The sequence below is a fragment of the Anguilla rostrata genome, chromosome 12 (genome assembly GCF_018555375.3).
Source record: "Anguilla rostrata isolate EN2019 chromosome 12, ASM1855537v3, whole genome shotgun sequence".
Taxonomy (NCBI): Eukaryota; Metazoa; Chordata; class Actinopteri; order Anguilliformes; family Anguillidae; genus Anguilla; species Anguilla rostrata.
Genome location: NC_057944.1, coordinates 31,888,007 through 31,913,170, shown reverse-complemented (window position 1 = coordinate 31,913,170; position 25,164 = coordinate 31,888,007). Strand labels below are relative to the sequence as shown.

The 25,164-nt window shown below is 41.0% G+C and overlaps 4 protein-coding genes across 4 annotated transcripts; 3 read left to right on the top strand and 1 right to left on the bottom strand.

Annotated features, from left to right (window-relative positions):
- The first annotated feature begins 753 nt into the window (after positions 1–753).
- On the top strand, positions 754–6,638 carry LOC135236120 (guanylyl cyclase-activating protein 1-like). The gene is made up of 4 exons (XM_064302317.1): positions 754–1,120; positions 3,111–3,260; positions 5,576–5,663; positions 5,799–6,638. Exons 1-4 carry the CDS (start codon positions 926–928, stop codon positions 5,927–5,929), a joined length of 564 nt encoding a protein of 187 aa, XP_064158387.1. The 5' UTR covers positions 754–925; the 3' UTR covers positions 5,930–6,638.
- Positions 6,639–9,290: 2,652 nt separating this feature from the next.
- Positions 9,291–10,246, top strand: thrsp (thyroid hormone responsive). Its single transcript, XM_064301637.1, has one exon. It carries the CDS (start codon positions 9,390–9,392, stop codon positions 9,810–9,812), a length of 423 nt encoding a protein of 140 aa, XP_064157707.1. The 5' UTR covers positions 9,291–9,389; the 3' UTR covers positions 9,813–10,246.
- An 855-nt stretch (positions 10,247–11,101) lies between these two features.
- On the bottom strand, positions 11,102–13,051 carry ndufc2 (NADH:ubiquinone oxidoreductase subunit C2). The gene is made up of 3 exons (XM_064301638.1): positions 12,775–13,051; positions 12,236–12,379; positions 11,102–11,307 (listed from the first exon to the last, which is right to left on the bottom strand). Exons 1-3 carry the CDS (start codon positions 12,914–12,916, stop codon positions 11,258–11,260), a joined length of 336 nt encoding a protein of 111 aa, XP_064157708.1. The 5' UTR covers positions 12,917–13,051; the 3' UTR covers positions 11,102–11,257.
- Positions 13,052–15,538: 2,487 nt separating this feature from the next.
- On the top strand, positions 15,539–23,644 carry rab30 (RAB30, member RAS oncogene family). The gene is made up of 5 exons (XM_064301636.1): positions 15,539–15,752; positions 18,583–18,680; positions 19,256–19,339; positions 20,075–20,258; positions 21,154–23,644. Exons 2-5 carry the CDS (start codon positions 18,588–18,590, stop codon positions 21,396–21,398), a joined length of 606 nt encoding a protein of 201 aa, XP_064157706.1. The 5' UTR covers positions 15,539–15,752; positions 18,583–18,587; the 3' UTR covers positions 21,399–23,644.
- The last annotated feature ends 1,520 nt before the right edge of the window (positions 23,645–25,164 follow it).

The following is a 25,164-nucleotide window of genomic DNA, read 5'->3' as shown; positions in this document are numbered from 1 at the left end:
CTTCAGAAAAGAATCATAAACTCATAACAGAAGTTCTTTTCTGCACAGAAATGCTGACAGTATAATTACAATAAGGTAAGGTGCCTGGAAAAGCCAGTCTGTAGTGTTTGAAAGCAGACAATAGAATGAAATCAAAGTTCACTGAGAAATGAGCTTCCTGCCTTGAACAGATCAAAGGTCCTTGTCTATCACAGGCCAGTCTTTTGAAATGCTGGGTGAAATTTAGAAGTTTTTGAGTTGGCAAGATGGCATGGAATTAAATGTGTTTGGGTGAATTTCAGCCAAGGCTTCTCAAAAAGAGTTCAACTTGGGAAACGAAGCCCTCTTCTTGATACATGTCTTTTTTTATTGCCATTTGAATACTGAAATAACCATTGGCCTTGGCCTGATGCACATCCCCTTGGAGAATCTCGCAACCCTTTGAAGAGTAGGTTTTTTTTGGCTTGTCCTTTCAAAATTCTAAAGTCAGAGTTCTAGAACATTAATTTGTAATGCCAGTAGTGATTTCTACGGTCAGCATTAGAATGTTCAGTTAAGAACATTCTAATCACATATTTGGGATTTCAATTACCAGTAGTAATTGTTACATCAAAGCGTGCAAAGTGGTTTGGGGTTGAGACCGTGGGGGTGGGGGGGTTGGGGGGTTGGGGGGCGGAGCTCCTTATGACAGGATCACAGCCTGAGTTATCCTAGGCCAGCCAAGGGGCATTCTCCGGGGAGAAAACAACTTATCTCATTAAGGGGCTTCTCCCTTCTGCGGTAAGAGGTTCAGAAGGCGACGGTGGTCCCTCAGTCGTACGTCCGTCCGCGCACGGTCCAGAGCGAGACCTGTCCCCTGTTGCCGGCCGCTGTCTGAATCCTTGGGTAGGTCAGGATCGCCTGACATACGCTAGCGAGCAGCAGCGGAGCATTCCCACTGGACAGCATGGGCGCACAGGGCTCCAACCTGGACGACATCCTGGCCGAGGACATGCACCACTGGTACCAGAAGTTCATGAAGGAGTCCCCCTCGGGCCTGGTCACACTGTTCGAGCTGAAGGCCATGCTGAGCCTGACCGGTATGACCCAGGAGGCCAACAGCTACGTGGATCAGGTGTTTTACACCTTCGACATGGACGGGGTAAAGGCCTGCAAACGGCTTCTCTCTCTCTCCCCCCCCCCCGTCTTTCTGTCTCTCTCCGTCTATCCTTTTCTCTCTCCGTATCTCTCTGTATTTCTTTCTTTATCACTCTTTGTCTCTCTCACTCTCTTTATTGCTCTTTCTCTCTTTCAACTTATCCATACACAGCAATTAGCCAATTAACTGAAGAAAGGCCTAACTAGACCTGCAGATTTGTATGGGAAAGTGCTGTATCCGAACTAAACAAAGCTGATCAGCTATTTCATGGTGCGCACAGCAAAGTACTTGGTGCTAGTTCGAATCCAACGGAAGTTATCTGAGGGATCCGAGAGTGATTGAATGTACTCTCTCAGAATTGATTCAGAACACCGAACAATTTACTATACGGGCATGAGCTATGTTGTTGTTTATAATGCACTTCAGAAGCAGAGAGTGAAGTGCCTCTTTCCCATTGCTTCTGATACTCATCTCCTGTCCTTCAGCTTGTTGAGATCGGTAGAGGTTGGGGGTAAGAAATCGCTCCCTCTTCTAGGAAGTAAGACTAAGAAGTGGAGTCCACACTGGCACGTTACCAGGGCAGGGGACCCCCGTTAACATTAACACATTGAAACATTTGCATGACAAACTTGGAAAAAATTACATTGCACATATTGGACTGGACAGCACCATCATCACGAAGACAACGGAAAAGGGGACATCTCAATGTTTTATCCATTGATGATCATTTTTTCCAAAAGTCTTTCTCAAATGTTACATATTTTCAGATTGAATCATCCCTCTTTCGTTTCATTTTGTTTTTGTATTGTTTAACGTTACAGTTCTTATTAACATCATTCATGCATTTGGATAATGAGAGAATTGGGCAGCAGGGTGTCTGTTAAGGCACGGTTCTAGTGCATGTGTAGGCCCCACAGTCTGGTATCTGTTAAGACCTGGTACTAGTGCATGGATGGGCCCTATGGTCTGATATCTGCTATGGCACTCTTCTAGTACATGGACTCTCTGTGATATGATGGTTGCCGCAATTTGACAGAACCATTGACATAGTTCTTGCACGTGTAGTGGGTAAGAACAGCTGGGCGAAATCAGCATAGTCAGCGTACAGTCTCGTAAAAATTTAAAACTCCGGCCGCAGAGATTACTTTTAATCATTAACAAGCAGCGTACACCTGTTTTATCTCGAGCTCGTCTTTCAGGGTGTCGTCATGTACATAACCTAAATACACAACATGGCCAGAAGTATGTGGACACCTTACATCCAACATCTCATCCAAAAGTATGGACATTAATATGGAGTTGGTCCACCCTTTGTTGCTATAACAACCTCCACTCTTCTGGGAAGGCTTTATACTAGTTGTTGAAGCATTGCTGCAGGAATTTTCTTCCTTTCAGCCAGAAAAGCATTAGTGAGGTTTGTACACTGATTGAGCGATTAGGCCTGGCTCGCAGTTGGCTTTCCAATTGATCTAAAAGGTGTTGGATGGGGTCGGAGTCAGGGTAGGCCAGTCAAGTTCTTGCACAGCGATCTTGCCAAAACCTTGGACCTCGCTGTGTGCCCGGGGGCATTGTCATGCTGAAACAGGAAAGGGTCTTCCCAAAATTGTTGGGGGAAGTACAGAAGCATCTAGAATGTCATTGTATGTCGTCACATTAAGATTTGCCTACGCTGGAACTAAGGGGCCTAGCCCAAACCATGAAAAAACAGCCCCAGACCAAGGGGTGTCCAACATGAAAACAGTACTACTTGCATATGCATCTGCTACACATGTAGTATGCATATAGTTCTATAGCTGATGCAAAAAAGAGAAATGTAAGCACAGTAGCGTACTTGGCCATATACCTGTGGTGTATATGAGAATTGCTGAGATTGCCATTATAACAGAAATGGGTCTGCCATTCGGATTACTGTTGCTTTTGTGCAACTCTTGCTTGTTTCTTATTATTGATTATTAAGCACTGATTGATTTTTCCCCCTTCTCTTTTATTTCAGGATGGATACATAGATTTTGTGGAATATATCGCAGCACTCAGCTTAATGTTACGAGGGGAAATTAATCAGAAACTCAAGTGGTATTTCAAACTCTTTGATCAAGACGGAAATGGGAAAATTGACCGAGAGGAAATGGAAACCATATTTAAGGTAAAACTAGGCCAAAAGTAGATAGATCTGTCCTGGGCGACTGGGTGTATGTGTGTGTGTGTGTGTGTGTTTGAATGTGAGTGTGAGTGTGCTGGTTTTAATTTCCGCCAATTACCTAATAACTCTGATTCAGTTAGCTGATTGTTTCTTTGAAACATTTTTACTGTGGCCTAATCTTGGAGTGAACTGGCTTTGTTGTAGATATGGCCACAAAAAATGGTCATTATTTCTGATGTGTGAGCTTATAAGGAAATAGCTAAAAAATGTCAGATATCATGCAAATAACTATTTGCATAAAATACGATACAAATAACAAGAAAAAACTGTGCAAACTGTACGGATAGCAGTTGTTTGTCTTGACAGATTTTACTTGATAAAAGCATGGATGCAAAGTTGCCTCAGAATCGGAAAGCACTTTTGTAAATCGTTCTGGATACAGGACGTTAATGTAAATGTAATTTGGCATGGCTGTGCCCTCCATCCCCACCCTTGCAGTAAGCAGAAAAAGCATGTTTGCCAGGTCGATGACCTGTATCACATGCTTCATTAGGGTCACCCCAGAGAAAGAAAAAGAAGTGGAACTCATTGGAAACTTAACACAGGACAGGAACACATTGGGCATAAGCATTTCCAAAAAATAAAAATAAAAAAAGCCAATATCATTGAGTACAAACAGCTTTTGCATAACTTTATTTTTGAGAGAAATTTTCTCTTGAGTTCTATTTATTTGTTTATTTTTTCCCCCAAGATTTTCAAGAGTGAAAAGAAGGAAATAGTTCATTTTTGTCAGTCAGTTGTTACCTCACTTTGGTTTGGCAGTTGTTTTCTACTTTCCTTTTACATGTGAATTTTTTTTTAGGTTTGTGGTGTGGATTTATTTTATTTATTTTAACAAATGAAACAGATTTATTTGTTTATTTTACTGTTATTATTTTATTATTTTTGTATGTCAGAATGAAAGCTGCCTTAGTTTAGACACCACTGCGGTATGTACAATAAATAAATAAGTTACTGAATAAATAAATGCACCAGTCCAAAGTACGAGCCAGAACTAGCTTTCTAAAAATAGCCAGCTGTTTCTGTGATTAGACCTGAAGTCTAAAAGCAAACTGGAGTAGAGCTGAATTTAGACCGACCACTTAATCTGATCATCTGACTTAATTCCACACACAGATCCACTGTTGCCCTTTGCTCTGACCCCATGCACCTACTTTAGTATTATTTTCAGTGAAAAACATGACAGTTAGATAACGGATTCACGGCCTACTGCAGAGAGTGCAGGTATTTAGCCAGCATGCTGCGTTTACTTACAAGGGCATGTTTGATCATACGTAAATACAGTGCTCTCTATATGCAGTTTCTATCTTTATTACATTTCCAGGGTAGTTCTATTGCATACGCTAAACTGAAGTGCACAGCTATGATGTTAATGGTGAGTAACAGTCAGTGTTTCTTCAGTACAGCTAATAAATGCTGACAACTTAGCAAAATAAGAGTGCAAATATGGTCTTCTAATACTACCTCAGTGTCCAGCATGGGAAACAGAAATTTTGAGCGAACTGCTTGATCAGTTTTGAGCATAAGCATTTCTAAAGATCGGAGCACATAATTAGAGAGAGGATTCCATTTTGGGTTTAACTATCCGTTATGTTCAATGCAGAAAGAGGCGTGGTCAGTTGCTACAAGCACCACCCCATTAGTTATTATTGATCAACTGATGACCCAGTGAGAACTAAGACTCAAATGCGCTTAACAATATACGACTTATAAGTTCTATCCATTCATGATTTCCAACAGATTTTTAGTCCTGCTCAGTTACTACTGTATACATGCAGTGAACTATTAATAATGAAATTAACATGGATGAATATTCATTAAATTAATAATAGTAAAGGCAGAATTAATCATGATGGATCATTTGCCCCAGTCCAAGATTTTCATCCACTTATCTTATTGGTTACGCTCAATTTGTCTTTCGGCACAGTTCAGATGGACAGCTCTTCAAGATCATGCAAAGCTCTGAATGAATCCATACATGGAAAAGAGCTTATGAGTGGTTGAGTGTACTCTTCACTGACACAGAGAGTGACCTATTAGCACTTATGTGTTTCCCATAAGCCCTCTATAATCAGTTCCAGGTGACCACAACCGGCTGCCCAAAAGCCAAACGTATTTTGCATATCAGTTTTCTCCCTGGCACACATTTCCACTGAATGCAGTCACCAAGAGGCCAATACATTATGAATCAGGTGGTTATTGAAGAAATAAGAAATAGAAAATAAACAACTAAAAACTGTTTTTACCTTCGATTGCAGGCGATACAAGACATCACACGAATCTACGACATTCCTCCGCAGGACATCGTGTCTCTCATTTATGAAAATATTGATGTCAATGGAGAAGGTAAGAAGGAGAGAGTGGAAAGTGCGTGAAGCATTAGCACCTAACCAATAGGAATACGTATTTAAGTATTTACTCTCAAAACAAAGATATTACTCACTGAGTCTTTTTTTTAACTTGTGCCCCACCCCCCATTAGGTGAGTTAACACTGGAGGAGTTCATCTCTGGAGCCAAGGATCACCCTGAAATCATGGACATGCTTACCAAAATGATGGATCTGACTAATGTCCTGGAAATTATCCTTGAAGGCCGGCAGAATGGCATTTAAGGGCTACTATGGAGTGAAGACGCATGCAGGTGATTTGAGAAAAATGACATTCAGGGATGAGGATTGTTTTATTTTTTTTAAAGAAATCTTTTAAAAAGACAATGGAATTTAACGCACCGCGACTATTGCGGAGTGACGGGGATGGACAAGCGCAAAGTCCTCTTTTCCCCCAACGAGGCAAAAAATATCAGAATGTGACAGTCTTGGCACATGCCATCTGGATGAAGCAAAACTGATGTTCTTTTCCACCATTGCAAAACTTCGGCAGGCCCAGAAGCACCTCTTTTTGTGAAATCTGTTCCTAATTTGCTCCGCAAAAAGATGCAATGTCACGCAAACGGCCCTGTTGTTTGATCTTATGATCACGAAAGACTGTGCAGGCAGTTTCAATCTCACAAGAGAGAAAGTAGTCATTATGTTAATAATATGTATGAACACCGTTCTTTCAAACAAGAGAGCCATGGTGGATCACTCTAATTAGCTTTGAGTCGTAAAAGGCTGGTCGCTGATCCTTTAGTGTTCAATAAGTTTTCAAAGAATAGTGTATGGGCTGCCTGTAGATCTACTGAATGTGACGGGATGACAGAATGACTTTACAGAGTACAAATAGCTGATTTTCCTTACAGTACATTTTATACACAGTAAAAAAGCCCAGTGTCAGTTCAAATCTATCTGCATTTTTATGAGTCCAAAATGAAAAAGTAACCCTTCAAAACATTCAGTAAATGTCTCTTAAGTATAAGCAGATTAGCTTGCAACTTGACATCTAATAAGTGGAATGATTGCTTGACCTGTCATTAGATAATGATCACTGACCACATTCTCTTTTGATGTCATGTTTTTGATGCAAACAACTAAACCTGTCACATAAATCAGTAAATCAACGATGGACCGGAATGTGAGACCAACGTATCGTTAAGGTATTAGCACTATCATGAATTAACACAGACATTTTTGGCTTAGTTTCAAATATAATGAGTATGAAGGAGAAAAAAAAAACTCACAGCTCTTTTATTTTTTTAGTCATATTCTCACACTGCTCCTCGACCAGGGAGCTCATTGTATACTTTTGCTTTGTTGATTGGTTGTTTTGCTCCGTGGTCATTTAAAGTTCTGTGTGTACATGAGGCAAAAGGGTAAGCGCTACAGTGCTGCAATTGCTACAGTGTTTTTATTGACTTCTGAGCTCGTCTTATTGTGTCAGAGAATGATTGTGGGGAAATAATTATTTCGGACCCTTATGCATTTTCATTGAGAATGTCGATGTGCTGCCTTATTAATAATGTATATTTTAAACCTCACTGACGTCATGCCCTTTTTGACATTGGTAATTAAACGGTGAACGGGAACACAAAGCACTACAGGAAAGAGTCTGCACTGTTTAGTGAGGAGACACTCACCGTTAACAACTGGTACCCCATGGTAATCATGGCCTTCCGTTGGGTAGAGCTATTACAGTGGTAATGTATGAATTTCCTCCCAATATAAACTCACCTAGCAGAAAGTACCCCACAGCCGTACTCTCCCAGTCACAGAGGAATGACAGCTTTGGCTGGATGCTGTAATGTCTAGGCTGCAGGGGTCGAGCCCTAATCAGCTAATCCACTTATTTACCTGACTGAAATCCTATTGAGGGTCTTTACGACCAAATTATAACCCTGGTTCACAGAATTATGGAATAAGCCCTGCAAGAACAACACAAGCAGCTTGTAACTTTGCAAGTGGAAAGATTGGGTTTCTAATATAGGATCCAAATTCTATACAGGATATAGGATTCCAAGTTCTTTTCGCGCCTTTATAAATTGATCACAATATTTAAATCCAAATTTTTGCGGCCAGTGGTATGACATTAGGAAAAGCAATGGGGAATTTTTGCACCCAATACACCAAGTATTTCCACCACACATTTACAAAATATTTTTTTATTTAGATAGCTTTCAATTAATGTTTTTTGAAATAGAACTGACCCCATCCCTGACATCTAATGTATATCAAAAATATGTTGATGTAGATTACTCTGCTCTTATTTGTGCTGATTTCCACTTGGTGTTACCCTGTAGTTCCAAACTGTACGCGGTGTCCACGTAATTTAGACCTAATTAGACATGGCTCTTCAGATCATGTTAATGCTCCATAGCACCCCCTTGTGGTGCTTCTAGAACTGAAACCGTAGTAGGATTAACAGACCCAGGAGAAAAGAGCAGCAGGGTTTCGCCTTATAAATTATAATTATTTTTATTTTATTTTATTTATTTGTTTTTAACTCGGTAGTGGAAGTTGTGAAGAGTGTTGCCGAGCAATAGGTTATGGATGGTCGTTCCCAGATGGGAGAAAATATGGGAAGCTAAAAAAAATGGTTTTGAACAGTTTGTTCATCTGCGCATTTCTAGTTTAAAGCAATTTAACGTTTGTGATGCACAAGCAAACAGAAACACTGTGTCCATTCCTTCCATGTCTAATTTTAGCTTGCGCAAAGACTGACTCAACAGATAACTCATTACAGTTTAATGAACTGTAGTACCCTCTGTAGTTGCAAACGGACCTGACCTTGGGCTACACGTGAACGTCCCTTGACTCTTCTTTTTTGTAATTGAACAATTTATAATTACTTGGTACAGGCAGTTTGTAATGTTTAAAATACATTTACATAGGAAACTGGACACAATACTGAACCTGCAGTTGATGGGTTATGCTTGACTCAAGCAGCCTGAGTCAGAACACAGTTCTGCATAGGTACTGCACAGACTTATGGTCTTTAACAAAATTGTATAAAATTTTATTTATTTATTTATTTTACAAACTAGTCAAGCTACTTACAAGGCAAGTTTGACAGACAGCATAACAATAAAATTGCATCATTTTATTAATAAATGCCAGGGCAATGAAGTGCACAGTTTAACTGGGGACAATAAGGGGAACATATGTACAAATCAAGAGATTGAAATAAAACATTGCCAGATTTCTACAAACTGAGAAAGACAGACTTGCAATCATGAACTGTCATTAACGTGTATGCACTGTGGACGTTAGCATGGCACACAACATGTTAATTGTCAGCAGAGCTTTTGACAGAGCCTGAGTGTCTTTGTTTGCTGCCAAGGCATATGGTCTGATCCATATCTGGTGTCAGCGAACACCAATTCACCTCACAGACCAGGCATTCCCGGTTGCCATGACACAATCAGGGCAGAAAATCAAGGCTTGTGAAAATCAAACAACCGAAAGGGCCTTTGTGTCAGTCTCTGGCAGATACCGTGTCCCCGAATGCAAGCGGAGTGCCCTATTGTGTAACCAGGTACAAGCTGAGGCCTCGCCCACCTCCCTCCCCTTGGGGCCGGTCTATAAAGTCTGGAGCGTTCCCCCTTCGAGCCCCGCAGTGCACCCAGGCAACCTTCCATGACATCACCTTAAGCTCCTGCCAGCCCCAGTGCCAGCTGCCATAGAAACACACCCAGGAAGCATGCAGCCCGCCGACACAAAGCTGGGCAGGAGCTGCCTGATGACTGCCCTGCGGCGGTACAGCGCGGCCGTGCGCGACATGGAGCAGACCGTCCTGCTGCCCAGCCTGCTGCGCGAGGTCGCTGCTGCCGATGACGCCGACCAGGCCCAGGAGGGAGGCGGCAAAGACCTGTACGAGCACTACCTCATGCTGAAGGCCCTGAGGAACACGGCCGAGTCCGGCCTGGTTGTCTCCGACGACAGCAAGGACCTGGGCCACCACCACCAGTCCCTCAGCACGACCCTGGAGCCCCTGCTGGAGTCCGACCCCGAGGTCCTCTTCCACTTCCACATGCACGGAATCTTCTCCATCATGAACAGCCTGGCCAACAAGTCGCAGAGCGTCACCTCAAAGTATCTGGAGATCATAGGCGTCACCAACTAGGAGGGCCGGACCGGAGAAGCTGTCCAGACCACCGGACAGGCATAGCACGATGGCTTGGGAACCGGGCTTGTAACCGAGAGGTTGCAGGTTTGGTCATCAGATGAAGTGATGCCACTGTACACTTGAGGAAGGTAGTTTAACCTGAATTGCTTCAGTAAATATACAGCTGTATAAATCAAGTTAATGTATAAATATAAGCTGTGTAAAGGTGTTCTGCATAACAACGTCTGCTAAATACCTATAGACCAATGAGAAACACAAAAAACAAAAACAAAACAAAAAAAGCAACACCAACAAAATACATTAGTGTCTCTTTGAGTCATACACCTTTGCTGAATGGGACATTGTGTATAGACTTGTGTACAGCATTCACTTATCAAAAAACAAAAAACAAACTGCTGTGTGTTGGATTAAAGGTGCTTTGTTGAAACTTATACTGTGTCTATTTTCCCTGGTTTGCAGAAATGTCCTGATGCATGATTACTATAGGGAACTAGTCATACGTATGTGTATATTCCGAAATGTGTATATCCAAAAACATCAGTTGAGAAGCACCATTCATTTTTAACATGAATATAGCTTGTTACATTATATACATGCAAGTAAGAACAGATTTGCAATATTCAACAAATAGCAGCAGGTGATTTTATCTCTGCAGGATGAGACTGAAACACTTCCCATTAACGTTTTCCCGCTGCTGCAATCATTCCTGGGTCTCAATCGGCCCACCAAACAGCCAGGAATAAAGGTCAAAGTACTGCAATAACCATTTCTGACAGTTTGTTTAATATATTTACGACCTCTACATACAGTAAGCACTTGTACATAGTCAGGACATGAGGCTGCGATTAGACTTACAGCATACTCCCAAGTCAATAATTTGCTTTTTGTCCCAATTCCACAACCAGATAAATGACGGTTATTTGCAGGCAAACAATTTCCCAAAAGCCACGTGTGGTACTTTTTTGGTCTTATCAATAACAGCTTATTAATATTATCAATATCAGCTTAATATCAGTCTTATCAGCTATAACATTATTGTGCATTGCCTATTAAATATGAAAATGCAATTAGCTGTTTTCGTCTGCATAAGAACTGCAATGTGCTGCCATGTAAGCAGTGCTAATTTATCATATGCTTCTGCCCCGTGTTCATGGGGTTACTCAATCAAGTGAATATCATTTCACCTCTGACTTCTCTCTATCCCTCAAACTTACTGTACAAAGACGGTCCCCAAAATCAGTCTCAAGTGTCATGTAAACCTGTCACAAAAATGCAACCCACAGAAATAGAACAAATAGATTTTTTAATTTATTACACAACGGGTGCTTGCATTTATACAGAGATGTGGCAAGCCTCAGTACAATAAAACAATAAAGATCCAGACTGAAATTTGCAATCCAACTCCCATGGTATCTCCCCACACGAGCAACAGCAAGTATGATTCAGCGAATTGGATGAAAGTCCTCCAAAATCTCAGCAAATGTCTTCTTTTCTGTAAAGACAAAAAAAGACTCAGTGACAGTTATTTTTTAAAAATGAATACCACCAGGCATTACAAGAAAACCTAGGCTCTGTGCAAAAACTACTAAACACATACAGAACACAAAGAAAATTATATACACGGATTACAGAAGGTTTATTGAATTTGATTTCTATAAAGGCATACTATGCAGGATTTTTTAGTTTCAACCCCGCCCACTCACCCCCAGTAGGCTACCCAACCAAGTCACTAACAAGCGAATTTAACGTGCCATTAACCGGACACGTACAAATAATATGAAAACCGGGCATTTCAGTCAAAAACTGGACGTCTGCCAACCCCAGCTGGATAGCTGTAGCGTTACTCACAGGTCCAACAGAAAAGGAGCCAACTCCACGTCCCTTTGGCGAATTTCAGCTGACGCCACCGAGAATGAGCAATTCCGAGGTTAACTTGGAATTGGCTAGCCGCTGCAATGGCCAAGATACAGCAAAGTAGAAGGACTAGTGTTAATCTTGGAATTGCTTATCCTCGGTGGCGTCAGCTGAAATTCAACAAGGGGATAAAAAGCGATGCGGAGTTTTCTGTTGGAATATACCACGGTGATCGGTTCCCAGACCACAGGCTCTGCAGCCACACCCACCCCTCCCCAAAAAAAGAGAAAGAGAAAAGAGCGCCACGAACAGTAACGTCCCAACAACCGCAATTTAGAACAATAAATACAGAATAAAGGTTCATGGATTCGGTGGAAGTGCGTAAAGACAGAGATTGCCAGTTCATCATAGATATGCTTTTGCATGCCTATTTCATTATATTTTCAAGGTAGAAATCCAGTATAGTAAGCGTAAACATAAAAAAAAAATTAAAAAAAAAACACTGTAAAATTTAATTCATGAGTGTAAATGCTATCAAAATTTTGCAGCGGTTTCGCGTGGTTCACCTTCCGCATGGAATCGACCAGGATGCAGTCTGATGTATTCGTTCATGTCTCTATCCGCACGGGCATAAGTATAATTCTCCAATTTTGTAAGGTGATATCCCAGGAACCAGCCAATGCTGATCAAAAGCAGCTGCCGATGAACACCTTGGGGAAATGTCACAAAAAAGAAGTCACACACTAAACAGAGTACCTCAATTTGGCGCACACACACTGCATAAGGTCAATTAGCAATTAGCAACAATGAGCCTATCGATTAACTATTATCATTAGTCTTTAATGTTATTTTTCCCCCCATTGCCTTGAATGGCAACTTAATCCACAGTGAGTTAGCAGGTTGAACATTAGCTCTAGCTAGTGTCAAACAAGCCATCTCTGACGTCAGATGACTATCTAGTAGATGGGAACACTGTCTTTAGAAACATTAAGCTACTGTTGTATAACTTAGTTTCGAAAAAATACTGTCTTGCAGTTTCGTTCTTCGGCTACCTAGCAAGCAACTAACATTCCCAGCGTGTGTTTTCAGAAAACGAGCAGCTTACCGGACTTCATTGGGGGTCTGCGGTTCAGGGCATTATGAACCATCGCAGTGCACCAGCCAGATAACCCGAGCCAGGCAGAATTTCTGTTCATTATTCCCGGCGGGGGAAGAACCTTGGCCTCATCGGGTACCGTCAGCCCCATCTCGACAGGTACAAAACTGGACCAGCTCCCTGATTAATATAGCTAGCCGACTGTAGCTAGCTACCTCTACGATTTCACCTAACCTCAAACAAGAGGAAACCAGCACACAAGGGCGTCTCGCTAACCGGAAATAATATGTCGCTGGGCACTTTCCGTACGGAAATAGAACATTTCAGAAAGGTTCCGCGGTCAGCTCTATGTGTTTCTCTCACTGACCTGTATGGTTTCTGTTGATTGCTTGTTTGATGGTTGTTTGGCTAAATTTACACTGACTGATTACTAACGAGCCTTCTGTGCCCTCTGTGAGTATGTGATTAAATATGAGAGAAACACTGGTATCTTCCGCTTTTGTAAGTCACTCTGGATAATAGCATCTGCTAAATGTGAGTGTAGTGCCATTTACAGGGTTTAATTTACCCTTATACCTTTGTTCCAAAACTTTATAGTAAATTCCCGAAAAATATGGATAAAATAAAGAATTATGTAGGCATTTTGCCATCTGGTGGATAAATGAGGTACTGTTCTTTGGAGGGAGGAAGGGAGGTGAGGAACTCTCTGTTCTCCTTCATGGAATACACTGCTAGAGAAATGTGGAAAGTACAGCACCAGAACACTTTAGGGTTATACTGTTGCTGCATTGCACCCAAGAACACCTATTCACGATTTGTCATTTGTTGGTCATTAATATAGTGAAATTATATGACCAAAAAAATCAAATTTCTGTATTAATTTTTTTTTGCAGTTCATTCCTCGTACATGGAATTCACTGTAAAAAATACTGAAACATGATTCTTTCGTACCACTGGGAAATCTTGTTTATTTGGATTGTAACTGTTTTAACTGATGTCTGTTATTATTTCTTTTCTTGTTTTCTACTGTAATAACATTTTTTTTTAAAATTTGGTTTGACTGTACCTCGCCGCCATTGCAAATGAGGGTCACACTTCAATATTCTCACCGAGAATATGAAATAAATTTAAAGAAGAAAAATCACCCCAAGCTATCTACATGATAGAAAAATGCACTGATTGGGTATTCACTTGCACCTGAGGATAGCCTTTGATGATTCCTTTTTTTTATCTATCTGGAGCTAACTATCCAGCATAACTCACCTAGAGCAAACTATTTGCATGTCTATTTATGCAGTTGTGTATTAAGTCATAATGGTGTCTGATGTCATAAGATGATGATGAGCTTAAGTCACAAGATAATAACATCACAACAGTTTGAAGCTTTGTTGAAAATTAGTCAACAGAATCTCTAAAGAAACCTTAAATTTTATTTTATTTTATTTTTGTTTATAAATCAGCCTGCAGGAAAGTCTTAGTTCCTTAACCAATACAACAAAACTGAGACATCAGGCTTGCTTTTGAAATGACCTATTCTCTGCGCAAACTATTCTCCACACAAGTAAACTCTGAAACTTGTCTAGCCTCTCTGCTCTCTCCAAAGTGCAGCTGACGGGATGTTATTAGTGAAGTGAACAGAAAGCAAGGATTAGTCAAGTCCTATGACTGAACCAAACAATTTACATATGATCTTTGCCTAGCGGTTCTCAATGCAATAAACATTTAAGGACTGTTAGTGCACCAAAAGTAAAAGACATGCTTCAAGAATCTATTTTTTTTTTAGTGTCAAAGGGTGAAAAGGCCATTTGTTTACACTCCCACTTATCAGATTCCATGTGCAGTCAAGCACAATAGAATTACCAATTTATAGCACATAGGAGAATTAACCTTTCTAAATAGGTGAATTAACTTTTCTAAATTGGTGGCAGTTAGTGAATTGTTTCCATCACTACTGTAGTTTAAGATCAAGACTGCAATACCACTGAAAATAGAGATGGATTCAGTGCAGTGGACAGGTGTAGACAGACAGTGACTGTTTTTGTTTGTTTTATAAAAAAAATAACATGTTTCCCCTTTGACATCCACATCCTTGCTATATGTAGCAATATATGTAAAATATAGGCCAATATATTTGAGTCTACGGTCAATTCTTCAAATATATGTATATGGCTTGCCCCATTTTGTCAAATGATTGTGTTAAAGCCAGCATTAGAATGTCCATTAATAAATTAGCCTGCCAGTTGTTCCAATGCATTTATGTAGCAATTAGACACTGAAAGTCTCTGGAAATGCAATAAAAACTCACCCCTATTGTGAGGAAATGTAAGTTGGACGGCATTAACTCGTGGAAATTTGAAACTGACAAATTGTACCATTTGTACCATTTGTAGCAGCAACAGGTCTGAGTAAACGTTCAGAGTATATTTAATATAGATTTTGGCAAATGTTGTAACAATTATAATTCCCTCTTCAATATAAATTGTGTCTTAGTTATGCAGGCCTGTGCATGAAGTCACTGAATTCTTCAGAACGAACAATCTTAAATTACATTTCCTACGATTGCAAATTACTGTGATGATGCTGCGCAGTGATGCGGCATTGTGATGACCATCATCAATTCTTTTCTGTCAGACCACAAAAACAGGCTTACCCTGGACCACATTACGACGTGGTTCCTGGGGGTTGTAGTGCTTAGACAATGCCGATTTTGTGGCGAGTTGCTTAGACACATACTATAAATCCCACAATTCCCAGTTTTGCCATTTCTCGGGCACGAGCCCCCAGCAGAAGAAGGGGAATGATGTCATTGTTGAAAAGCGGAGGAAACTCCACTGCAATCATTGTGCAACGCTGGAACCAGCCCCTGCGCTGTGATTGAGATGTTGAAGGAAAAGACAAGTTAATAATTTGTAGCTGCAAATGCAGATTAGCCATAAAGGTCGAATGAGCACGAAATAATCATTAATCGGGGGATTTCCCCAGTTTTGGTAAGTGCATATGTAATTGAATGTTATAAGCATTTTTCTAGCTTACTTGCTAACTAGCTAGTTATTTTCCGCAGGAAAACATCTGCAGATAAAGATGGGAGGTGGATGACAAAACGCTGTTATTTTTAACGAAATAAGAAATAACAGTAATGTCTGGCGGTTTATGCACCGACATAACGGGAGCCATTATTTAACGCTTTAACGTTACATAAAGTAGAAATGGTGTAGATAGCCACCTAACGCTATCTAGATGGCTAAACATACTGGCTGTTGTCAAGCAGGCAAGCTAAGGCTAACTGTGTCTTCACATTTAACCAGCGAGTACATAGTTCTTGCTGTGTTATTTTGTTTAACATCTGATGATGCTTACCATAATGATTTTTATTACTGCCGTTAAATGGGGTATCTATCCTCTGTAAATAATGATGCCAATGCATTTTCGTATTAGCAGGAGAACTCCATTTAGGCTAGACATTTTTCGAAGGAGAATTTCTTCCTCCTTCAAAAATATTTGTGTTCGAACTGAAAGTGTGGGATGCTGGATGTTAAATCCATTATTTATGTTTAGCGAAACAGGGTGATGTTGCACAGTGTTAGTCGATATTAATTTAAATGAACTGATTTGTAACCTTGTAACAGTTTGATTTGCGGACAGAAACCACAAAACCACAACGGTGCATTCATACAGAACACATCATTATGTAAAAAAAAAAAAAAACTGCAGTCCTCCAAATATTTTATATTTTGTTGAGTAGGGGGTGGTTTCGTTCCTAAGAAGGGTTGCTGTCATCCATATATCTGTTGATAGCTTTTAATCGAAGGGGCATATGTGATAATCTGTTTCATGCCTTTTGACAACTTTGTGATTGACTGCGGGTTTCTCGAATCACCACCATGTGTATTTAATCTTACACTGAAATGTAGTCTCTATATTACGGAGCTTTTATTCTCGCACAATGAAGCAGCCAGCGTCGGTTCTCAGTGCACACTGCTGTCGCTCTGATTCTTTATGGCAATCCTCACGGCATCTTACCACGAGCCTTGGCAACGTGAACGCTCACAAAGAGGCCTTTGCCTATACCATAGCAACTTCTCTGGTCCAATAGGAAACAGAACTCTGAGTGTCTACTAAAGAAATATCTTGGGTCTTTTCAACATGGTGGATAAAAGACAGCGCTGGAAAGTAAACGCTCACCCCGGGATACAGATTCGAATGTCAGCGATTGTTGTTTTTGTTTCCTTTTTTAACTTACATGGCAAGGTGTTAATTGAATTTCTGGTTATAAAAGCTCCTATTGCCACAGCCTCTTTTTTAATGGGAACTCTGAAAAGAGATTCAGAGAATCCCTGCTTTATTAATATGACATCATCCTTCTGTATCTGTTAGTGTGCTGTTTTTTTTCTCCAAAAATTTTCTGTTGGCAGAATATAGAAATAGAAACAGAATATAGGAATATCTTGGGCGCACCGAAGCTGACTATATGAGTTAGATTGACCTCAGAGATGACCACGCCTATCTTGACAGAATGGGTCACAGTGGAAAAAGTATCTGAGGTCACACACTGGCACTTACTGTGCTCATATGTGTGATATAAAAATAAGCCAAGTCAAATATATTTATGAAAATAAAAATATTTTAACAAACCTCAGCAAGAAGATGTTAAGTTCGAATCACAGCTGGGGACTTTCTGTAATGAGTTTGCATGTTCTCCTTGTGTCCGTGTGGGTTTCTTCCGTCAGTACGGAGTTAGGTTAATTGGAGAGTCTAAATTGAGGTATGAATGTCTGCTTGAATGGTGTGTGTGCCCTGCAATGGATTGACAACCTGTCCAGGGTTTTTTTCTGCCTCTCGCCCAAGGTACGCTCGGATAGGCTCTAGCCCCCCCACAACCCTGACCAGGAGTAAGTGGTTTAGAAAACAGATGGAAGTACTGTTCTTGCTTTAGACCACACTGTCAGGTTAGGCATGGCACCCTGTGATTATGTATGATTTGTATGGAGCAAAATTAGTTTTGTGTAACCTGTGTATAGACGCACAGATGTATAAATAATACCTATGCTTTAAACAAGCAATTATGATTTACTGGAAAATCATAACAATTTCTTGTTCATCTCACATGGAAGGACCCAACACTTAAATCCTGTGGGTTTAAATTATAAATTTGAAATCTGTGTTGTAATCTATGTTAAATTGTTTATTAAACTGATTATATGTAGGGCTACGGTTCCATTTTTTAAATTGTTGTTCACATTTAAAAAAAAAAAAACTTGTGTTTTATTGACTGCTGTTTAGTTTTTTGTAGTTATTATTTATTAATAAATGAAACTAAACTAAAAGATGCCAATTTATGGGAATATGGAAAATCCTTGTCCTTGTCATGTCATCCTAATTGCACCAGTAAAAATCAAACCTAACTTGGACTAGTCAGTATGCCGTAAACGTCCATCACATGATTTGTGTTTTATGAGCCTTAGGACTTTCTTTTGTCATAAAAGGCACATTGTTGACATTGAATTAACATTGAACTAATGGATTAGGTTATATCTAGGATCTGGCTTTTGGGTAGCAAAGGCCCTTGTTATTCTAATGAGGAAGGTTTCTGCATTGCGTGCAGTCTCCACATTTTATTACCAAGAGCAATCTGTCTTAAACACTAAAGGTCGAGGGAGAGACGTTATGTTTGATTGTTGGAATGACCGAGAAATATCCCATAGTCTTCATCTTTAGTTGATGACCTTTGTTTTCTCAAATCTGTCCAGAGAAGAACAAACCGAGCTTTCCTCCTGATCTTTCTCTCTCTCTCTCTCTTTTTTTTCTTCTTTTGGATAGTGAGCATGAGTATGGAAGATTATGACCACCTTTTCAAAATCGTGTTGATAGGAAATGCAGGAGTGGGGAAGACCTGCCTCGTTCGCCGCTTCACTCAGGTTTGTTTGTTCCTCCAGCACGTCGAGCGAACGCGTAGTTCAGCGGTTAGGGAACTGGGCGTGTAAACAAAAGTTTGCAGGTTTGATTTCGAGGTGGGATCCTGCCATTGTACCCTTGAGCACGGCACTTAACCCAACATGCTTCAGTGTACGTCCAGTTGTGTATATACCAAATAGCTTTATATCCACCTGCATGAATGGATACTACGTAAAAATTCTTACTTAAGAATTAAGTATTAAGAGTTGCTTAAGTCGTTGTGGATAAGGGGGTCTGCTAAATGGTAGCACTGTAATGTAACTTTTAGCTCAGAGGTCTTGGGTTTCATTACCAGATGGGGAACTGACAGTTGTTGCCTAAGTTGCTCCCGTAAATATCCGTCTGTAAATGTAAGCGGGATAATAGTCTGCTAAATGCCTGAATGTAATCAGCAGATGGCATGCTTTTATTTATTTTTTAAATGTTTAAGTCATTTGAGGTTTTTTGTTGACTGAAATAAGATTAATCAAGATATTGGGTGTATCTGTTGGACTTTTAAAAATGCCCCCCACCCACCCATTTCACTCCATAATTCCAGGGTCTTTTCCCACCTGGTCAAGGTGCGACCATAGGAGTGGATTTCATGATCAAAACTGTTGAAATCAATGGGGAAAAAGTCAAGGTGAGTCGGGATATTCTTTTCTCCCCCCAATCGTTATCATTCTGGATAAAGGATTTGATTAAATGAAATGTTTGAGTAACTCCACAAATTTGTCACTGCACCAGTTCCGTAGATACACCAAATACTCAGCTCCGTATCCTTGACGACGAAAGCTCTACTGTCCTACTGTTGAAGCCTAGTCATTCCAATTTGAGATATCTTGTGAAAATTCATTCAGCCGGTTTGACCAAGTACAGGACTGTGAGAATGGGCATTCACTACTGTAATACCGCACTAGGAACTCCTGTTATCACCCGGAACATTCTGTAATAAGAAGCAGAGAGGCAGGAAGGAGTGTAAGACCAGAGCGTCTGGTGAGTTTGTAGAATCTCAATAGATATCAGTGATGGTTTTTGTTCTCAAGCATTTCACACAGCATCTGACAGCTGATTGTTGACTACTGCATGAGATACGATTAAAGAAAAAAAAAAGATGAAAGATCCCTGTATGCCCTATGGCGGTGGTTATTCTGATTACGCTAAAAAAAAAAACACAATTCGGTATATTGTGCAGCCCTAGTTAGTCTTCAGGTCACTTACCATCAACTGTCACCCAGGATTCTGAAAACTCACCAGATACTCAGGTCTTAGTAAGATCGCTTATAAAAGGTTGCGGTTATTCTTATTAAACTTAAATAAAACCGCGGCCCAATATAGCGTGTAGCCCAGAGACTGACGGCGTAACCGCGTCCCACAGCTGCAGATCTGGGACACGGCGGGACAGGAGCGCTTCCGCTCCATCACGCAGAGTTACTACCGCAGCGCCAACGCCCTCATCCTCACCTACGACATCACCTGCGAGGACTCCTTCCGGTGCCTTCCGGAGTGGCTGAGGGAGATCGAGCAGTACGCCAACAGCAAGGTGGTGACCGTCTTAGTGGGTGAGCGCTCTTTTTGGTTTCAGTTCCACGGTGGGACGGCACAGGCAGAGGGTGAACTGTGCGGATGGATGCATGTGACTGCCTCATGACTTATCGAAGCTATATAAAAAGCAATGTTACAGATTATAGTTTTCAGGGTGGTGGTGGTGGTGGGGCTCCCTGGCTCCTCTCAAGGTTTCTTCCTGTGTGCCACAGTCACCTCAGACTTGCTTTTCAGAGGGTTTAGATTAGTATAGATTAATTACATTATATTCGTTTGGATGAATTTTGATTAGATTAGATAAGAGCTTTATTGTCCTCGAGGAGATTCATTTTCACAGTTGTCAGGAATCGAAACACGGGTACATCCATACATTATATACACTCATTGACATAATTTATTGCTAACAGACATAACAACAGTCCAATATAGTTGTGAACCTAGGGTGCCGTTGAGTGCGGTAAGGGTATGGGGGACAAAGTGCACAGATGGTATCTATGACTGGATGGTAACAGTTAACAGTCAAAGAGGGGGTGAGACAGGTCAGAGAGATGATGCTTTGCTGCATTATGGAGAGAGGTCATGTATGAGTGCAAAGAATTTTGTATTAGGCTGGGGTACACTGTGAGGCGTGTTGTAGCAAATGTTTTGTTAAATGCACTGTGTAAATATATTTTGATTTAGTTTATTTGAAAAAGACACAATGGGTCAGTTGCAGTTTACCTAGCTTTGAGTTTATACCTCACGTTTTAAACTCATAGACCACAGAACTGCATCACGACTGGAGCATCAGTCCAAATCTGCGAAATAAGGACTCGTTCCAGCTGTAATGCAGTTCTGTGGTCTAGGGCTTTTAAACCTGAGGCTAGTCGCACTGCAGTTGACTCGGTGTAACGTCTTGCTGGCTGCTCTCAGGGAATAAAATCGACCTGACGGAGAAGAGGGAGGTGCTCAGGGAGCGGGCGGAGGAGTTTGCGGAGGCGCAGAGCATGCTGTACCTGGAGACCTCCGCCAAGGAGTCGGACAACGTGGAGAAGCTCTTCCTGGACCTGGCCTGCAAGCTGATCCGCGAGGCCAAGCAGAACTCGCTGGTCAACAGCGTGTCGTCGCCCATGCCCGGGGAGGGCAAGACCATCAGCTACTTGAACTGCTGCAGTTAGTCGGGGCCCGGGGGCCCGGCCGACTCCGCGCGTGGGACGGCGGGAGGCGCGGGAGTCGCCGTCGCTCTGCAACCCGCCGAGGGGGGGAGGAGGAGGAGGAGGAGGAGGAGGAGGAGGAGGAGATTCCGCGCGTCTCCTGCGCCTCCTGGTCCGATTCGCCCGCCCGTCATCGCGCTGCGAGCGGACAGAGCCTTCAGACGTTCGTGTGCCCCGTCGTCCCCGGAGAAGAATGTTAGCTCACGGGACCGCTGCCGGGGACGGGGCCCTCAGAAGTAAAGGGAAACCAGCCAGCCTTGTTTTAATCTCCACAAACACTAAGCCAGCAGTGGTGTTGTAATATTAGTTTTATATTTTATTAACCACTACCAATATTATTGTTGTTATTATTATTTTTTTCAGAGGAACCACACACATATTTATTTATGTGTGGACAAAAAAATTAATAAAATAAATAACAGTCTGACAAAGTATGGGAGATTATCGTGGTCCATAGCAGTGGAATAACTTTTCCAACCCATAGAATACTGCACTTGTGGGGACATTTATAGCTTAAGTTTAGAATGGCTTATTCCCTCTATAACGGGACTCAATATTTTAAACCAAGTATTTTACAAAAATAGTTTCTTTAAGTGTTGTACAAGTGATAGTTTTTTTTTGTTGTTGAAGAATTAGTTTTTTCCCCTAATTTTAACACTAAGGCTTCCTTCCCATATAAAGATGTATTAGAATAATACCACCTTTACGCTTGTTTTATTCTGCGATTTGTATTGGATGTACTGTAACGTTAACATCAGTGGTGGCAAAGTCAGAACAATGAAAGGAAACGGCATGCTAAATGTGTGCTTTTCAGCGTCCTCATTCAAATGACTTCAAACACGATGCTTTGTGCAGGAGCTTTGGCTTGTAGGCCAGCCAGTTGTATTTCCCCTCACATAGAGTAACTGCAGGAACTCTGGAGTCCTGTAAAAGCATAAAAGCATCCCTGTCTTTTTAAAGACTTTGTACACAAAAAAAATAATAATAATCATGATGAACAAGCGCTATAGCGTTATATTGAAAGAAGTTGGGATTGTAAACGATTTCCATCTTTTCTCGTTTGTGAAATGTTTTAGTTGGTGTATTCCATGGGTTTTGACTCTTAGAGGCATATTCGTAACCTCCGCAGCTTTCCTGAAAGAGTTGTTTTGATTGTGTGATTGACTTTGCATCCGTTCCTAGAGAAGCGTGAGTTCTGTCTCGATGTGATGGTGTGCTCGACGATTTGCCCCTTTGCTGCGCAGTTGTTTTCATGCTGAAGTCTCAACCCAGTCCGCTGTAAAATTAATCTTTCCTAGAGAGATCGCTCCCCCCCCCCCCCCTTCCAGCTGTAATGATAGCCCCTCTGAGTGCATCCCTATGGGTCACTGGGTGAAAATTATTACCCAAACCATTGACCCAACTACGTAAAAGCTGACAGAAATACACTGCTGCCTCCGGTATAGAATCGTTTTTCTTTGTAAGCAAAAGCAAAAAAAAAAAAGCCACTTAGGTTTTGAAGATATTAGCTTGCCCTCTTCTGATTTCATTCATATGTTACCGTTTTGTTTTCTCAGTTGAAGACTGAAACCCTCGTAATATTCAATTGGCCAGAGTGTGTTTTACGTTTTAAGCACGTTCTAGCTCAGAAGGAACAAGCTGTCCTTTCCCAGTTTTGTTTACACAATGTTCTTCAGCTGCTTTTGTGCACCGCATGGACCGTGCCAGATATTTTGAATGTCCAGCTTTATTTTAATCGTCTTTTTGCGAATAGTGGTGTCATAGATATTATTTTATACTAAACTGCTTTGTCATTGTTTGCCATCTAAAAAAAGACCTCATGTTGTTTATGTTAAAAGTAAATTTTTGTTGTACCAAAATTAAATGACCACTTGTTCAGACCTGTTCAGTATTTGGGTAAAACCTATAGTCTTGCAGCTCATGGAAATAACTGCTTTACTTTGTGTTACATCAACCTATTATTTTTAACTGTATTTACAAAATAAGGAAATGTGAATACCGTAGGTCTTGTTTTATTTTTGTTCAGTATTTTTCTACTCTATCTAAAGCAGATGCGCAAAAATAAAACCATTCAGAATGTACTGGTGTTTGGGGAGGAAATGTGAAATAATTTTTTGTGTGTACATCTTTTGTTTGTAATTATTTTACTTAATGCAAAACTGCTTGAATGTGTACAAATAAATGTCATGATAGCTCAAATATACGTTTAATACTTACATTAAGTATGTTTTTTTTCCCCCTTCGTAGTCTTTAATTGTAGCTATAAAAATATCAGCGTATTTTTGAAAATGAAAATGTCAAGGCCGCAGACTGGCTCATCCAGTAATGACGCAAATCCCAAGAGCCGTTTGGGCCTTACAGTGACGAGGCCTCTTTAATTGAAATTACTGTGGTTAGGAATCCACAGTAGAACAATCAGTGTAAAATCAACTCGAGTCGAGTGGATGTGGTCGCTGTTGGACTCATACGAACTCTGTTAGAGTTTATTTAACCCTGAGAATTTTTCTGTGTGGAACTTTGTCGTTCTCATCCTGTGAGGGGGGGAAAGTGTCTTTAAATTTTCCGTTTCATTCCATTCGTGTAGAGCACCATCAGCTGTCATGAGAGAGGTGTCTATGGCGCTGTCCCTGAGTTAGCTCTCCTGTAGCACGGTGTGAGCTCTGCTGGGTAAGATAGCTGCAGGTTCCTGTGAGTGGGCTCACATTCTCCTCATAGTGCACTGCAGTAACCTCAAAAGGCACAGGTTTGCCATTCCAGAGCGGCTGAAGAAAAATTGCATTTAAAAAAAAAAAGGATAAAGAATTTGTGTTTTATATTTACTGAATTTCCATTTACTGTGTCATGGCAGTAAACTCCAAACCCTTTTTTTCTGCAGAAATTCAAAAGGAGGGCACTCTCCACTCTGAACAAACAGAAAGAAGCCAGGTGAAAAGGCCCTGGTCGTCTCTGCCCTGTGGGCTTTACATTCAGAGCGCTGATTGTGTAACTGCAGCATGGGTCTGGATTTGGACCATTGAATGTATAAGAGAGGGAGCTGCAAGCCAGGGCCACCTGAATCTGTTAGCCGTGGCAGCAGTTCTCTCTCTAGGCAGGAATCCAAGCACTCTCTCTCTCTCACACACACACACACACTCTTTCTCACACACGCACACATTCCTGCTCTATCTCTCTCTCTCTCTCACACACACACACGTTCTCTCTTTCTCTCTCTCTCTCATACACACACACTCATTCCCTCACACACTATCTCTCTCTCTCTCACACACACACACACACACATGCTCTCTCTCTCTCTTTCTCTCTCTCTCTTTCTCTCTCACATACACACACACAGTCTCCTGTAGAACTGCCCATGGCAGTGAGCTGCTTGCATTGCACAGAACAGTGTGTGAAAGTAAACATTTTGTCAGTATTATTACATGGCCTGAAATCAATGGATTGGTGCAGTACCTTGATATTCATAAATAATTATGTTTCAAGAAGCATTTATTATTTTTTCCATGTTTAGTCAGTTTCACATATTGATGCTCCATCATATGTGGAATTAAGGACCCTTAATAATATCAGTCATATCATTATCAGCTAACAATAGCTAACAACTAACTCACTGGTATTGGCTGATAAAATAAGATTTTGGTGGTGCAACATCAGAAATATGGTGTCACAACACACAATTGCAGGAGGTGATGCGTTTGATGCTGTAAATTAAGTGAAAATGTCAGCCTGTGCT